The following is a 17,411-nucleotide window of genomic DNA, read 5'->3' as shown; positions in this document are numbered from 1 at the left end:
TTTTGGTTTTGGCAAGTGTATATTGGCTGTTACTTACTACTTGATTTCCTAGATACTAAGAAATAAATTTGTTCCACGAATTTTTTGTAATTTGAAGTTATGTTGACTGCTCTATTGTTCTCAACCTCCTTTGGAAAAGAGAATGTTTTCCTATGTGAACTTTTCTGGAATCGTACCTGTTTTCCCACTGCTTTTTTTTCTTTTTCTTTTTTTCTTTTTTTTGAAGATAATTGCTGATAACAGATTGCTTCCTTAAGTAGACCCACCTAATTTGGAAACATGCAGCTTCCATAAGCAGTTTTTACTTTTCTTATTATCCCCTAAGTGCTTAACCTGTATCTTTTGTAATTTGTGCTTTGTCCTTAATGTTGTTTCTTTGAGAAACTTCAAGCTTGCCTGAGGGGTTTTGTGACCTCCCCCCAACCAAACTGGCTCCACCTAGGTTTTTACTCAACAGTTTTGAGCTTGCCTTATCTTCTCTTCTCGAGTCCATTGCTTTCATATTGTGCTGTGATTTGGGGTTTTTTTTTTGGTCTCCTTCCATACAAAGAATTGTTAATTCAGGATTATTATTGTTCAGGTTATCTTCTACTTCTGCATTTTTCAGTCAACCCTTTTTCTTTTACTTAGGCATTCAGCAGATCAGTCTCCCTGATTTAAAGAGCAGTTGCATACCTTCTTGAGAAATAATGTGATGTCTTCTCTCTATTTCTTTCCTGTTATTTGTTTTAATTTATACTTTCCATTTCAGTACTGCTCTTATATGAATTATCTCATTGAGTTTCTGTTATACCACTTAGTCAAAACTGTGATTTTTATGTAGTAATCAGCAGAGAGAGATTTTGCACGAAAAAATATTTTATTTTCTAGACAAAGGATTTAATGTAGTCAGAAGGAAGATATGACAAAGTTTGAAAAGTACTTCAGTTAATTTCAGGAAGTATATTCCTGGATGATCAACAACAAATTTGAATTATTTATTTTTTTGCTTTTTTGTCTTTCTGCTTGGTTGTTGCTCTTTCCTATCATACATTGTCCCAAGAGGTCTAATAGTTAATATGTATATATCAAATTCATAATGCCTGTTTTGGATTACCTAGCAAGATTAATGTCTGAAACTTTGAAGACCAGTTTAGCAAACTACCTAAACATTAAAAAGTAGAATTAACATCTTTCCTTCAATTGTGTTAAACAGCAATTACTTTTTTTTTTTTTAAGTGCCACATATTATTTTTACTAATGACTAATTTACTAATTAGAAATATTGTCAGATTAACATTAAACATCTGTATTCTGTAATAGTCTGTTGATCTTGAATCTTGGAAAACAGGATTCATAAGCATTTTAGCTATGTATCAGAGTGCTAGAAAATCTAAAGTGTTCAGAGACCCTTTTGCTTTCAGAGTAAATCTCTACTATGATTATGATTAGGATGCACAAAACTGAGCTCTGCATGTTAAGTATATATTTAAATGAAAAAATACACATTTTTTTGCCGTCTATGACGTTTCAGACTGCTTTAGTCATGGAAGTTAGTTGCCTGGCATTACATCCCTTCTGCATGATTGTTGCTTAAACTGTTTACGAAATCTGGGACTTGTATACTAGATGTGCACTTTGTAATTGCAGCAAAAGAGGTTGTAATGTTAGGTTATCTTGATATGTTGACCCTGTTAGAAAATACTTTATTATGTTTTGCTGTAATAGTTTGACAGGTACTTCTGTGCAAGAATGTATGCCATGACTTGCTAGTCCATTCTAGGTACTAAAAAAATGCCCAACTTTTCCATGTTTTAATCTTTCAAATAACTTTTTTTTGTCTGTGTTGTGGAACTCTATTTTAAGTGTATTGATTTGCTTTTGCTTTAAGACCCTAAATCTGAATAAAATGTATTTCATTTATATGCGTGGGTGTGTGTATATCCACTTTAAGGAAGACCTGTGTGCATTTATTCAGATGTAATTGAACATACAGTGTTCTCCTTAGCAAGCCAGAGATGAAGTGAGGCAGTGACTTTTAGAATATCAGGAATGTCCTTTGTAGCGCAAGTATTGGGAATCAATTACCTCTTCCTTTCTATAGCTAGTTTTAGAACTTGGATTCTCTGTATGTGATGAGAAGCTTGTGTATGTTTTTAAATAACTTGCTAATGTGCTTGGGTTTTCTGTTGTTTTATTTATACACCAGTCAGATTTAGACAGGGGAGCAGAGTATTTTGCTACATTGCAGTAATTCTTTCATATTGAATGTATTAGTTTTTAAACTGTTTCTCATAGCATTTTGTATGTTCTGCTTCATAGTCTGCTTTTTTCCATCAATATGGATGCACAACAAATGACAGCAATGCAAAGTATAACAGTCGTGGTGCTCAACTTTACAAGGAAAAGATTAAATCTCTTGCAACACAAGCAACAAGAAAGCATGGTACTGATGTGAGTAATGTGGGTCCTAGGTCATTTTGATTTCTGAAAAGCTTTCCCCTCTTCCCCCAAAGTAATTTTAAGTTTCTAATTAGTAATGCAAAAGATTGTCTTGTCTTTTGGAGGTACGAGTACACATTGAAATGAATAGGTAAAGCTGGGAAGTAAAGTATTTGCAACTTATCTTTTCTGTTTGGAAGAATAATGACATTAAAGCTCAACCTGATATTTCAGGTTCACTTCTGGGTTACTCAAACAGTGATTATAACACTTGCAGTAACTGTTATGAGTTTTAGGCAGAAACTTCAGATCTTCTTTAAAATGTGAACTGTTTTGTTTCACAAGTGCGCTCCAAAATTATATTAGTGGTATCTGCATAACAAAAATGCTAGTACTTCTCTGTGAACTATACAGTGTTTTTTATTTTGGCCTTTTTAGAAATGAATTATTATTTGAGAATTACAGCATGTAAAAAAGTAAAAATGCTAATAGAATTAATTGCAAAATATATGTGATTTGAATGGGATTTTGATCTGAAGAGGTGTTTTTTAAATCATTTTTACACAAAACATGTGAAAAATTAGCAAGTTCTATTATGCCCTGAACTTGCTGGTTTTCATTAAAAATGTTGAAGCAGTTCATGCATGCTGTCAAAATCTTAAAGAAAGTTAGGTTACTGACAGTAGGAAGTTATTAGCAAAGTATGTGGAATTCGTGTTTGCCGAGGTGTGAAATAAGAGTTGGACAGCTCTTCTGCATATGGAGAAAGAATGTTCTGTTTGGTTAATTCAGCCTGTTCAAGTCCATGAATAATTCATTTCAAGTTGATAAACAGAGTGGGAATTTAAAAAATAAGCTTTTTTGCTTTTCTTTTTCCTGATCTAGGTGTCAAATAGTGGTATGAAATTTAATAGATTACAATATTATAAGTGTTATAGATAATATGGTTCATATTGCTAACTTCAGAGAATGTTTCTTGTCTTGTTTCTTAACAACCTTAGATGTAAAACATATTCATAAACTTTTAATATACCATGTGTATTTAAATTGGCTGTACATGCCCCGAAAAATATTTTGAAGAACCATTATTGTCTCATTTCAACTACAGATTCCATCCAAATATAGCTTGATATTAATCATATTTACTAAATATTTTAAAATAAGACATGTTTTTAAGTTGTATACTACAAGCTTAAGTGATGATGTGCTATCTAAATAGCTGTAGTAAATTATTCAGATATGTTATTTTAAAGCATTAATTCTAGTACCAATCTCCCCCCCAACAGTCATGTTAAAAAAAAAAAAAAAAGACTTCTCTAAATTACTGATTCAGTTGATTGCTTAATGATGAAGTAAGCTCGTTACATGTTCAGTAACTTTTTTGAAAGAGGTTACTATTTTTGGTTGTGCATATTTTGCACATAGTACAAATAACCATTAGAAATGATTTGCCTATGAGTGATCTTGGACTGCAGGTCACAGATGAAGTCCTGACCTGCAGGATTCTAACAACAACTTGCAGCATTGTGAGTCTTTTAGCCTTCCTTGAAATCAAGCATAGCTCAAAATTGTTAGCATCTTAGAAAACTGTGCTTTAACAATGGTGGAGGTTTTGGGACTCGGAGACTAGGTGGGAACATTAATCAGAGTATCAAACCACACTGAGACAATTCAGAAAACTGTTTCCAAAACAGTATTGTGTTCATAGTTTTTTTGTTTTGTGCAAAATAAGAATATTGGAGAAAAAATCTTACAGGTAATATGAAGAACTTGCCTATTATAAAGCTCTAGTGGTGGCTGTGTTACTGCATCAGAGCTCCCACTGAGCATTTTGCTAGGAAGGAAATAGGTAATGTAAAGGAAGACTTCACAGACATGCCCAATCAAAAACAGAATGTCAGTTACTGAAGCTCAAATATATTTGTAGGGGAAGATATTTATCAACAAAAATCAATAAATGTTTATTGTGAAAATAATGAAGTTTTAAGATTAATACATTTTAAACGATACAATTGTCTTGTAAAATTAAAAAAGGAAATGAATTTTTTTCTTTTTTAATTCTAGCTGTGGACAGATGGATGTGGAATGCCACCTGTGTCACCTCAACACAAAGAGGAAGACTTTTTCGCATCTCATGTTTCTCCCAAGGTACAGATTACCTGTATTTAATTCTTCTTAGTTTTCTAAAACACTTATGTTAACTACGTGCTCTATGATGGAGATTAAACCCTGAAAGAAAACCTTTAAGAGAAAGGATAGGTTGGTGAGTTAACATTCATCTGCTTTTCCTTCTGTGTGTCTCAAAATTCTTCTTGGATGTGAACCACTTTATCAGATGATAATTTAGAATGACCCAAATAGTAGCTAAATGTGGAATGAAACTATGTTTTTTCTTAGGCTTACAATCCCACTTAGACTCATGGTTGCTGACTTGGGGTGCCCTGATTTAAATTTACTGTAAGATAAGTTTGGATAAAGTTTAATAGTTCTTAAAACATTTGCTAAGCAAAAGCTTTTTCTTCCTCCAAAATACTTGCATCATCTTTTAAAAGCTGAAGTAACATTCTGAAGGCAGTTGCTACTATTGGTTCTGATTTATTTGATCCCACTTCTGCCCCAGTGCCTTGTAGTGATAGATGCTGCCTTTATTGCACAAATTTGTTCTCTAGAGACTCAGAAGAGTCTGGTATTTGAAAAATGCAGATGTCTGTAGTGAAAACAGCTTTAGCAATTGTGATCTTAAACTTAGAGCAATTAAGTTATTAGGACATCTAGTATTCCTAAAAAGTTTCAACAATACTAAGTGTTCTAGTATAATTGCTTTCTAGTATAATTGCAGTCTGTGGACATCTAAATGCAAGTGTCATCATGAGGCATATTTTGGGATAGAGAAGAATGCAGAGCTCAGGTATATCAGATTAGTTTTTGTTGTGAAACCTCTTCACCAGTTTATATTCGTATCCATTACCCTGTTGTAACAGTGTCGTCGTTCATGTACATCAGCAGCAGATAATACAAGCCTATGCAATTTGCTTGTATCTTAAACTGTGTGAAGAACACAGGAAAAATGACATGAATTTTAGTGACCAGACATAGCTGGGAAGTTCAAGGAGAGAAATATCAACTGTAATTTAAATGAAAAATGAGGTAGTTTCCTTCTTCTTTTATTTTTTCAATTGTGGCATTAAAAATGTAACGTTTTTGTTATATTTGTAAGGTTTCAGAAAGTGGTGCATCTTTAAATGGAAATTCAGCTTTTTTGCTCTTTTTTATTTTAGGAACTTCTTTTACAGCCAATATTGACTTACAGAAATACTTTTCACCATCTTTGAACCAGGGAAAGAGTGTTTCCATTTTACAGATTGGAAAGGTCACTCTACTATACAGCAATGCTTTTACAAAGACAAAAATAACACAATGCTTGTGAATTCAAGTGCTCTGTCTTCATCAGGAGACCATCTGCCCTGATGGTATAAAAATAAGTGGAGTATTTCTATTTGTAAAAGGCAACATGTAAGAATGCTTGAAAGTGAGCGAGAGAGAAGTATGAAAGAAAACTGAGGCAAGCTAGAGAGAAAGCAGCTTAAGTAGAGAAATGTTGTAAATGTTTTTGTGGTCTGGACGACAAGTAGGAACTTGATACGAAACCCCATAAAAGAGTTTAAAAAATGAAATAAGAGAAGTTATGGGTAAAAATAAATACATTTCCACAGCAAACTTTTTGGCTAGCCTTGAAGGAAGGGGGTTAAAGACAAAGTGGTCTGCATACCTCAGAGCAAGAGATTGTCTAGATATGAATGATGTTTTGAGACAGAGGTTCTAAGGAAGAACCAGCATGAACTGGCGGTGGCACAGTGTTGGTGGGAAAGATGATACCAGCCAGGTGTTTTTGTGACTAGGTTGCAAGTCTGCCTGCTGAGTAGGGTGTGTCTGAGGGAGGTGAGAGGACTCTTCAGCAAGACAGCACAGCATCAAAAATTAAAAAGTTAGAAAATAGGACTAGTGTAGGGAAAGGGGTTGTATTATGTGTAAATAAATGATCCAGATCTTCTATACTGTATTATTGTTATAGGTTAAAAATTAATAAGCAACATTCAATAAATAAATCTAAAACATTATTAAAATGAATATTATTATTTCAGGTGGTAAACATACTGAAATTCCTCAGAGAGAAAAGCAGATGCTCAGCAGTGTTTTTCAAAATGACAGCCCTTAATAAAGGCAAAATAAATTTCTGTAACTATTAATGACTGCTCTTCCTGAGAACCTCTTCTAAACCTGGAAGCTGTAGTCGTAAGAATCTAATGTTAAAGTAATCAGTTGTGGTCAAGCAGTCCATGAGAACACTACTCATATTTATGTTTTGTGTGCACTTTGATTTCATAATTACTTTCAAGGTGAAGGACACAGAATGGGGATCGTCAGAGCCAATTTCTCTGAAGCAGAAAACTTCAGAAAATATTCCAGAATGCCATGAAGGTATGACTGATCCTTTAACAGTAAGCTGCATTTTCTGATAGTCTGTTTATGTTTACACTACTTCAATAGTTAAAGAGTATAACCATACTAATAATTTAAGAATTTGGGGGAAGGAGTTCCTAGAAGGATTATGTTGGAATGTGGGGGACTGAATGTTCTATAAACAGCGTTTAATAAGAAATCCAAATTAAAATCTGATTCAGAAGATTTCAAGTGAATCTTTGGGTGTCTGCTGCTTTGTTAGTAGCAAGTAAAGTTATGACAGAAGTAACATGCTGTGATGTCTATATCAAAAAAGAGTTTGGGGGTAAAGAATTGTGTTTTGATATTTTAAGTATTCTAATGAGCCTTCTGTTACTCTCATCCTTGTTACTTATTATGTTTTTAGGTGGACCAGAGCATGGACCAAGTGTCGATTGCCTTAGTGCATCACCAAAAGCTGCATTAGGTAATGAGTGTAAGCAGAAGATAGCAGCCGATATAGCGCACTTAAGTATTCATTGTTACAGAGAATGTTTGACTGGGATGAGGTGTGCAATTCTTAGTTTAATACTGATGTGCACGAAACAGACCAATTTGTATTATAATTTCTTCTGTTAAACAATAAGAAATTAATTTTACTTGGTTGTGTTCTGTTTTTCTCTCTCTTATTTTAGCTGACTCAATGAATTTAAGTGCTGCAGTCATCACACCTAATAAAGGTGACCATTAATATTTTACACCTCCTGTTAGGCTGCTTCAGATCTTATATTTAAAGCACACAGGCAGAATAGAGCATTGTGCTGTGATTAACAGCCTGCTATGTACTTTAAGCAAACCCATTTTGTACTAATAGATCCATTTTTCTGTCTAGACTTAGCTTTTGCTTCCCTTTTAGAAAATTAAACATATAATTTCAACTAGAAAAAAACAGTATTTATAATACAAAATCTTCAGTGTCTAGAATCTTAATTTAAGTAACACTGAAGAATGCATCATACTATATGTAAATAAAACAGTTGAGGAAAATAGGATAGAATAGAATAAAATACATAGATGATTCATCTTTCTATGGATCATCACAGTGTTAGTGGAAAAAAAAAGTGGTCACTGGGTCTACCCCAATATTTAAAGAAGGCCTGGTCTACATCACTGTTTTTATAGTCACTGTTTTTATGAGATGGGCACTACGGTATAGGAAAAATATCGTTACCACATACACTTCACAGTTTGCTCATTTATATCTGTAACACATATTCCCATAAAACAAGTGCTTTATTTATTGTTGACATTACAAGCTTCTATTTTATGCCAAGAGTCTCTGTTCTGTTTGCCGTTTCCTGTTTCCAGCTAAATTTCATCTTAAACTAGTTTTCTTTTATGTACAAGTATTCAGTAGTTTTTGTTGATTGACAATTTGATTGTGGGAGATTTACAGGCTGGCTCAATGTAGCTGTCAATAAGGCACACCACAGTTTTCCTGTAGTCAGTCCTACTGGGGTCTTATTAAAAACGTAAAGATTAGGAGTTGTATCAGATTTTATGCAAAGCAGAATGCATGTTCATTCCTTTTTCAAGTTAGAAGATTTAATACAAAGCGTTACAGCTGGAATTTTCAAAGTTTGTGTTAAGCTAGACTCCTAATACTGTATTTAGGCAATTGAACAAAACTGGCTGGTTATTCAGTGATACAGAATGTTATCACCTCTGATAATTGTCATGATTTTGTCGGTGCAGGTACTTTTACCTGTATCATCAGTTTTCATGCATGGCCAGTACCTTTCTGTGCAGGATACAGTTTATCTTGAAAAAGATTCTAGATTCAACAGACCTGTAATCTGATTTAGACTGGCAAGTCCCACATTCCTGTTCTGTTTACTAGTAGGTATCCAGAACTGATAATTGAACTCTGATTGCTTTCTTACTGACTATTGGTAAGAGATGCCGTATGCTTATATCAGGGACTCTTTCCCACCTTTGCTTGGTACTGTTCACAGCTCTCTTCCTTGAAACTGTTTAGTTTTAAATCTCTCCACGTAGAAACTGTAATACTTTAAGGCATTAAAATAAATTCCAAAACCACTATTTTGTGGCTGAAATTGTGGAAATTAGCTTCAGCAGTTCTGATATTAATAAAATTGTATGTCAAGTAATGTACGTTTAATCCTTGCAGAGAACACCTCCTTCATAAAAAAGAAGCCAAATCAAGTTAAAAAGGGGGTAAGTGTATATAATTAATGCATATTTTTATCTGTATTGTAGATCTCTGGAAATATGTAGATTGCAGTATGGAAATATAGCATGTAAATCAAAAAAAACTAAACAGCACTTGTATCAGTAACAGTGTATGGACACTAAAATAGAATAGATCTGTTACAAAATGGCTTGTTGCTAAGATGAATTTGTCTGATGGTTTATTGTTACTATGTAGTAGAGTACTTAAGATCTGTGGGCTGTTTTCTGACCTCAGTTAAATTCTAAGTCTGTGTGCATGTATGCAGCTCACTGAACTGTGTTGACTTTCACATGTATGTCTGAACATCATTTTATTCATGGGCTGTCTGGACCTGAATAGCAGGTGATATCTTTCAATAATGAGGAAAATAAAAATGTCAAAATGTGTTTTGAAGTCAAGGTCTGTATCGCACTTTTGTACAGTTCTGTTCACAACCAGTGTCCCTGCAATTCAACCTGGTGCTCTGTAACTCTTCTCTTTGCTTAACAGACATGGGCTACCATTAGATAGCAGGGCTTCTTCAGTCTTTCATGCTAGCCTGAGGAAGTTGGCATTGAGATATTTCTGTCGCAAGTCCTGAAAACAGAGGGAGTTCCAATAGTTCTTTTAATTGGGTCAATATGCGTATGTGGCATAACCTGTCAATGTAAGGTGGGTTTGAGACTTTCATATGCTAATTTCTGAAGCAACTTACACACAGGACAGCAGTATGGTAGTATGGTATTTGGTTGAATTCATAAACTGCTTGAACATTCAGTATCACAATTAAGTGTTCCAGCATGCAAGTTTAGAGGCTTGTCTCAGGATGGGATCCTAACCCTTTCTTAGGCATCTAGTTTCTGTTATAGAAGGCATGAAGAGGGTTGCATTTCTCAGAACGGTGTTCAAGGAACCTGAAAACTGAGTAAGATGTCTGTTCAAGCTAGCTAGGAAAAGCTGGCAATGATGTGTTTCCCTCTAGAACTTAGTGTCGCAGAGGTACACTTTTGCATTATTTAATTCCCTATCATGTACCCTTCTCTGAGAAAAGGCATTTCCATCCATTCTTTGAAGGAATGCTCAAAGCAAGACTGAAGGAAAGATAGGTGCACCTACTTTTTAAAACAGTTCAATGCAGTAATTTTCAACATTTTTTAGGATCTGCAAATATAACAACTAATTGGAGGTTCTGACCTCTGTATGGGTAATTGCATCTGATGGTGAGCTAACTTCTCTTTCTTCTTGTAAACCCCCAGAAGTATTTCACGGATGAATTAGTAGCCTGTGTGCTACAGGATGACATCCATTGACGTGGTTACAGTACTTGCATATAATATGGGAGGTTCAGTGTGTTCTTTGGTCTAATTTTGAATATGTGGCTCCTGAGTCCCAAGAAAATCGCCCTAATATTAGGCTATTAGGCTGACAATATATTATTCACTTCTTGTAAGTCTTGGCCATTGTATGGCAAAGATTTTCAAGTCTTACTGGAGCAGAAGATTCATTTAGATTGAAGCCCATTAATCCTTGCTCCCACTAGAGGGCCCTAATATGCAAAAAGAATTTCTGATCTACTCTAAATGATTTGTGCAGGTATGTTCCCTTACAGTCAGAAGTACATGAGTGGGTTCAGAGGTGCATGTACAGTGTGAACTACACTATTCTCTGTGTACACAGGCCAGAGCTCTTACATGAAGACTTTAAAGTGGGTTAAGATGAATGTAATGGGAAAATAAATATTGCTGCAGTGTTGCAGGTGAGGAATAAACATATGGGATACTGAGACTGAGTGCTGCGCCACTTCTGATCAACATCATTGTAATTCTTCATACTGATAATATTCTGTGTTTTTTTTAATCAGTGATAATCAGAGTGAAAGAATATGTATTCTTCTATTGAAATAATAGGAACTAGAAATAGAATTATTTTAAAAGAATAGTGTAAAACTGTAACCTGTCAGCTGGTGTGTTTATCTAAAAAAAGTTTACTACGCTTTGTCACATGCAAAGACTAATCATTGCATGTTTATGAATGTTGCATACTTACATATGTACAAAACTTGGATATTGCTCTCCTACTATAAATTATTAAATATCTATGTACACATTTATTAAAAATATGGATGCAGCTATCCTTAATCATAAAATTAGAAACAATAACACTGGCGAGTGAGAACTAGTTCAAGAATCTTTACCACTTCTGTATTTAACTTGCAAATTAAGTGAACTAGCACCAAATGGTTCCATTGCAACAAACTTTATTCTGCTATTTCTACACACCAAAATTACTTTTATGAAGCTAAAGTTGTGCCGTATGATGTAACCTTTAATTGAACAAGACAAGTTCTGATCAATTGTAATTATAACACTTTCTAGCATTACAATTTTTAGGTAGTAGTAGTTGACTGTAGAGCTAACTACATTTCTAAGAGTTAGTAGCCCTTCCAAAAAGTGTGTAGAGGATCGAAACGTAAAAAACTGTTATTTTCTCTGCTCCAAGTCTTCATTGCTGTTTGTCTATCCTCCAGAACAGAGTGCAGTATTTGCAATTGCTTTCAAAGTTGACCATTAAGCCAGCTGAGGTGATTGTCTCAGTTATAATGTTGGGGTTTTGTTTTTGTTTTTTGTTTTTAATAAATCAAGCTCGGTGCCAAAAAAGGTGGTTTGGGGGCACAAAAAGTGAGCAACCAAAGCTTTAATGAGATTGAAAAACGAGCGCAAGCTGTAGATAAAATGAAGGAGCATGATGATCTTCACATCAGTAAGAGAACTGAGAAGGAAGAGCCACTGTAAGTATGAATTGTCTGTATAATGGTAGAACATGATACTTGATTTCATATTAATGAAGTAATTGTCAGCATTTTAAATACTGAAAAAGACTAGTTTATGCAAATAAAACTTCAGTTATTGCTTAAATAAAACTCCTGAAATATGGCTGAGGTGGGCCAAAAAGCAATTGTTCCATTGACCTTTTCTTTTTTTTTTTTCTTCGAAGTATACCATTGAATATTACAGGTTGAATATTTCTACAGTTGAAGGCTTCCTGTAGAAGTAGCCCAGTGCAGTTTAAAAAAAACAAAAATACAACCAAACAAAAAGTCTTAGAGTCTTAGTGTTATTAATGTTCTTTTATTTAAAACAGAAAATAAGGAGGTGTTTTACTGATACATAATTAAAATGTGAACTAAAATGTAAGTAAATGTTAAGTTTAAGTATTACCGTGAAGATTTTGCCTCTTAAATTTTCTTTACCTTTTTATTTTTTTTTAAGGTAGTGAACTGAAACAGTCTTCTTAAGAGCATGGGGAACATATCCAATATGTACAAATGAAATTGAGTATTTGTAAGAGCTTCTCTGCTGAAGGCAGGGAGTCATTTAAGTATTGCTGGATATTGCCTCCATAAGTTTTGGGAGGTTCATACTGGAAATGCCTTCATTTTCCCCAAAAGCCTTTGAATATTTTTGTCTAAGGCCTTGAATCAGTTAGTCCATCTTCATTAGCTCAGTCCTAAAGCTCATGATGCACTGTTCTGTAATTCTTTCCACAGCTTTCTTCCAATACTTGTTTTCGGTTTCCAGCATTCTAGTAGTTGTCATCAAAATTAGTCTAGTAGAGAATTGGCTAGCATAAACTTTTACTGCTGTAAACTTAAAGTCCTCTCTTTTAACTGCTAAGATGCATCATATTTATAACCTATTAAGATATGCTCTGAATTATTGTATAATTACAGGATCACTTGGGATTTGTGGTACCAAGGTCTTTGGCCTATAGTCTCTTCCCTGTTCCTTTTGCTCACCTTTTACCTATGCAGAAATAGATGTTTTGTATGTCTCAAAAATATTAATCGCAAGGGAATCATTCATTTTCCTTAAGCATTTTTACAACAAAGTCATGCTTCTTAGCGATTGCTGGAAAAGTACCAGTGTATTGAATAGGAGGAACATAGTACAAAATAAAAAGAATAATGATTGCTTGTTATTAGTTGCTATTCTTCCAAAATGAATAGTATTATTAAAGAATGAAGTCCCAAATAGTGATTCTGCTTTTGGGTCAGAAACTTTTGTGTCAGTACACAATTTTTAAGTCCAAGGCAACCTTAGCAGAATGTGACCTGATATCTTGGCAATGTGGTCCTGGGCGCTTGTACTGTGCTTTCAAACAGCATGTAACATGAGTGACTGCAGTGGCCAGGATCCTCCAAAAATGTCTGCAAATGTGAGGGATGCACATACACTTCAGGTTACGGGTCTGATCCTGTTAGAGGCATTTTTTTTTTTAAGATAAACTTTTTGGATTTTTACCTGTAGATGGCGGTATATACCAAAATTAGAGGAGGGTGAATATTTTAAAAATTGCATTAGCCTCCAAGTAATTTCTGTGTTTTAATATAAAAAGCTGAAGTCATGAGTTTTAATGAATTAATTCAGTGTGACTTTGTAATATGGCTGGAATTGAAATGATGCTTTTGTAGTATAGTACTTAGAAGGAAAAACAATGCTGAGATTTAAATTTAAAATGTAATTTTCGAATGGCGCACTGTTTCTTCATTTTCTGCTGTGCACTGGCAAGAGAATGGACAACTAGAGCTACTTAAAAAAATTGATCAGTACCCCTCTTTGTTTTAACTGGCAGCAAATAAGAATATTTTGATGTTGATAAAATAGCTTTTATAAAGTAAGCTTGTAATCTTTCTCCTTAAAGTACTGGGTAGATTTTTTTTCAGTAGCAGTTTCAAATTGACTCTTCAGTCACTATATTCAGTTTTCCATGTAACATCAATTCTAAACGATAAAAATTGATGAAAAACTTCCCTGAACATATTCTGTGCTTTGAAGATAACCTTTTCTGATTTTATTGTTTTCAAAAATGATTTAACAAGTAGATTCTATTTTATATTTGACTTTTATTGTTGTAAGCATCTGAACGTAAGACTTAGTTGATTCAAGGATCCAAGTCTGAAGGCCCCAGTCAAAGGACACCTAAACATCAAGTGATTAAGATCACTCCCCTTTTTGAAATGCAGTTGGAGGTGAAATGTCCCACGCTATATACTAGGCTAGTACTTATATCCCTTGCTTGGGAAGTAAGAAGACTAAATTCTGTGCTCTTTTCTTTCTGAGAGGTTCGGCAATTCTTGTCTCCCAGCAGAGTGTGCTAATAAGCAAGGTGGGAACGTCTTGTCCTCGTGGTAGGGGCATCTTGTCCTCCTGTTTAAAATTATGTATGCATGTGTGGGACAAGCAAGCCAGAAAGAGCCTGTTTCAGCAATGGAGTGGGTAGGACGCACACTGGAAGATGATATTCCTTGGTCAAAAGCCTGTTTCCTTCTCATCTCCACTTCTGCATGAAATGGGTGGAAAGTTAGAACAGAAATGTGTGTTTACAAAGACAACAGTACTTATCTACTTAAGGCAGAAAGTCTACTGGCGGCATTCTAAACCTCATTTATCTTTTTTCTGGTAGTGTTCATTTGTATTTTATGCCAGTCACAACTTAGGAATTAAACATTGCTTCATTCCCTATTGAAATGACTATTTGTATACCTTTTAACCTAACAGATAAAATTAAGCAGTGTTTTTATAATTCTGTAATCAAGATTAAAAACTGTTTTGTTCCTGTGACATTAGTACTGCTGAAAAATAATTTATTGATAAGATTTTTTTGAGATTTAGGAAAGTCCACAACATCTCAGAAAAAAAAGAAACTATATTATCTGAATTATGGGGCTGTTTCAGATGACAAAACGTGTTGCCAGCTGTGCAGAAGGCCCTGATTGTGGTTGCTTCATAGGTTCCTTTACCCAGAATATATTCCATTTTGGGGATACAAAGGTTTCCTTCTCCCCACGTTCTCAGACACTTTGGAGACAGGGGGATGCACCATCAATGAGGGGGAGGTACAGCCTATCTTTAGCACTTGCCTCTCGGGTATATACAAGAAGTATATGAAGTATATAAAACCAGCTCCTAGAAGCAGGAAAGGAGGGAGGGAGACAGCAAAAGGCAGAGACAGACATAGCAGGGGCCAAGCTGCACATCAAGGGAATGCATTACTGGTGTTGTATTCCAAATGCTACAGTACTGTAGTATATCAGGGTCAGATAATTTTGAGAATTATTTGGTATCGCATGCACTTAAGATTGCAAAGACAAACAAAACCCCTTCAGGTTGACTTAATGATGATGCAAAACTGTATCGTGAATTCTAACAGTACAGTATTTCACATTCATATTGAAAAAGACTATCTGTGCATACACAGACTCGGGTACTCTTTAGACTGTCTTCTCTCTTGGCTTTCTCCCATCATTATGTTTGGAATTCAGTCCCATTAATAATGAGTATTTTCAGTAGACACGGAATATAAAAAATTCAGGGTTACAATATATATTGCTAATTTTCTACCAATATTAGTGGGTTGGGCATTACATTTAGCATTTTACAGTTATACATTAGCCGTATGTTTTGTTTTAGTGTATCATCTTTACGATTGGCCTACAGAGATCTTGATATTAAAACAAAAGAAGAAAAGTTAAATCTATCTGATAAGAAGAAAAATGAATTAGAGAGACTTGGCATTGGATTTGGCAGCAGCAGAAGGTATGTGAAGTTCTGTAAACTATGTTAAATATACTCTGTAGTTTCAGTACAGTTACTCTTGATTTTACTTAGGAAATGAAAAAATGTACTGAAGTGTGTTATGGAAACTTAAGCTATATCATCAAAACATCTAGTATTTGTCAAGGGGAAGGAGCAGGATTGCTTCTGATGGATTCAAGTTTTACTCTGCCAGACAGGCAGTAACTTAAATTGTAGGGTATCTTTTGGGTTTCTGCCCCAGATAGCTGATGAGGAGGAGGATGGCAGGAATATTTCCAGTGAATACTACAAACCAAAGCATAGTGTATGTATTACAAGGCAAGACTTTGAAAAAATCACTTTACCATGTTTTACAACTGCTGAAATGGTCTCAGAAGTCTGTTCAAAAGTCTTGTCACTACTTCAGAGAATGGCAGCTGATTTTTCCAGGAGTCAGTCTCTCAGTCTGTCTTAATGTTTGTATAGCTTAGGCATTAACAGCAAGCTCAGAAACTGTATTTAGGGTTTCATTTTTTTAGAGTATGAATTTTGTCATCTCCTCACATAATTACTTTCCTTCTGTCCCCAGCGGCATTTCCCATTCAGTCGTCTCAGATATGCAAACAATAGAACAGGAAACACCTACAATTGCAAAACCGAAGAAAAAGTACTCTGATGATGTAGAAGACTCATATTTTTCTTCTTCTAGTTCAAGGTAATGTATCAGCTTTTTGTTTGAGTCGGAGTGGAAGTATATGCAAGGTATGTACTCAAATGTACACAATATGTTTGAAACATAAGATCAGAAAAGACAGTTGCACAGGTCTACGTACCTGTTATGTTTTCAGGGAACAATATCTAAATGAGAAAAGTCGTAAAATAGTTGACTGTATGTCAATGGTAAATGCATTTAGAAAGAAGATGAGATATTTTCTTCTGAGGGGAAAGTGGTCTGCATTATGTCTTCTTCAGGTCTGATACGCATCTAGTCTCTGGTTATTTGCAAAGGCAGTTGACATTAAACTTTAATTTACTATATACTGAATCTAGTGTTTTTTCATCAGAATGACTTGTTTTTCTTTGTTTATTGTGGTACCATCTTCTACTATGTTTAATACAGTGCGCATCAGTCTTTCAACTAGACACGTGTCAAATGCAAAAAGTTTTATCTTTCTGATATATTGTGCGTCAGATGTATTGTATTACATGCCTCCAGTATTTCCACAGTATAGACTTTAAATAATTTGAACATAAAATGTAAATAATTAGCTTTAAAATAATTGAAGTATTTTTTGTCAGAGCACAAATACAATATATATTAAATACTGGTGTTAGAAGGGAAGCAAAAAAGGATTAGTCCTACAGGCACTAATCACGATTAAACAGCTGTTTCTGGACTGGTGGGTAGAAACAGGTGGTGCTTTTATTAACTGCTTTTACTGGATTGCTGCCAAAAAGCATGAAAAATTGTACCTAGTTACCTGTAGATAGGCAAATAAAAACACAAATGCATCAATGTCATTGCTTTGTAACGTAATCGGTAGTGGCAGAAATGCAAACGTGGTACCAAGTAAACTGGCAGCACTCTTGTAAAATAAAATATGTATCATTTCAGTGCTTCCCTGTTTGTTCCTTGGAAAGAACTCTTATTGCTCCCAAATTATTCATAAGTCCAGTAGCAGATAAATTATGAATTATGGAAGAGACTTTTTTAATGTGTTTTGGTTCAATAATTAGAAGAT

General features: G+C 34.6%; 1 protein-coding gene across 3 annotated transcripts in view; it reads left to right on the top strand.

Moving 5' to 3' along the window:
• The window catches only part of ARFGAP3 (ADP ribosylation factor GTPase activating protein 3), a 36,986-nt gene that overhangs the window by 8,238 nt on the left and 11,337 nt on the right, over positions 1-17,411 (top strand). For 2 of the 3 annotated variants that reach the window (XM_026114087.2, XM_064516505.1), the window contains exons 4-12: positions 2,302-2,433; positions 4,486-4,569; positions 6,819-6,900; positions 7,289-7,348; positions 7,557-7,601; positions 9,053-9,099; positions 11,737-11,882; positions 15,565-15,690; positions 16,259-16,384. In XM_026114087.2, the coding sequence (XP_025969872.2) occupies positions 2,302-2,433; positions 4,486-4,569; positions 6,819-6,900; positions 7,289-7,348; positions 7,557-7,601; positions 9,053-9,099; positions 11,737-11,882; positions 15,565-15,690; positions 16,259-16,384 (848 nt within the window). The remainder of the gene's footprint in view (positions 1-2,301; positions 2,434-4,485; positions 4,570-6,818; positions 6,901-7,288; positions 7,349-7,556; positions 7,602-9,052; positions 9,100-11,736; positions 11,883-15,564; positions 15,691-16,258; positions 16,385-17,411) is intronic. The other variant, XM_026114086.2, reaches the window with a different exon arrangement.

The sequence above is a fragment of the Dromaius novaehollandiae genome, chromosome 1, assembly GCF_036370855.1.
Source record: "Dromaius novaehollandiae isolate bDroNov1 chromosome 1, bDroNov1.hap1, whole genome shotgun sequence".
In the NCBI taxonomy this organism is placed as follows: Eukaryota; Metazoa; Chordata; class Aves; order Casuariiformes; family Dromaiidae; genus Dromaius; species Dromaius novaehollandiae.
Note: the sequence above shows the minus strand (reverse complement) of the source record. Positions and strands in the feature narration are given on the sequence as shown.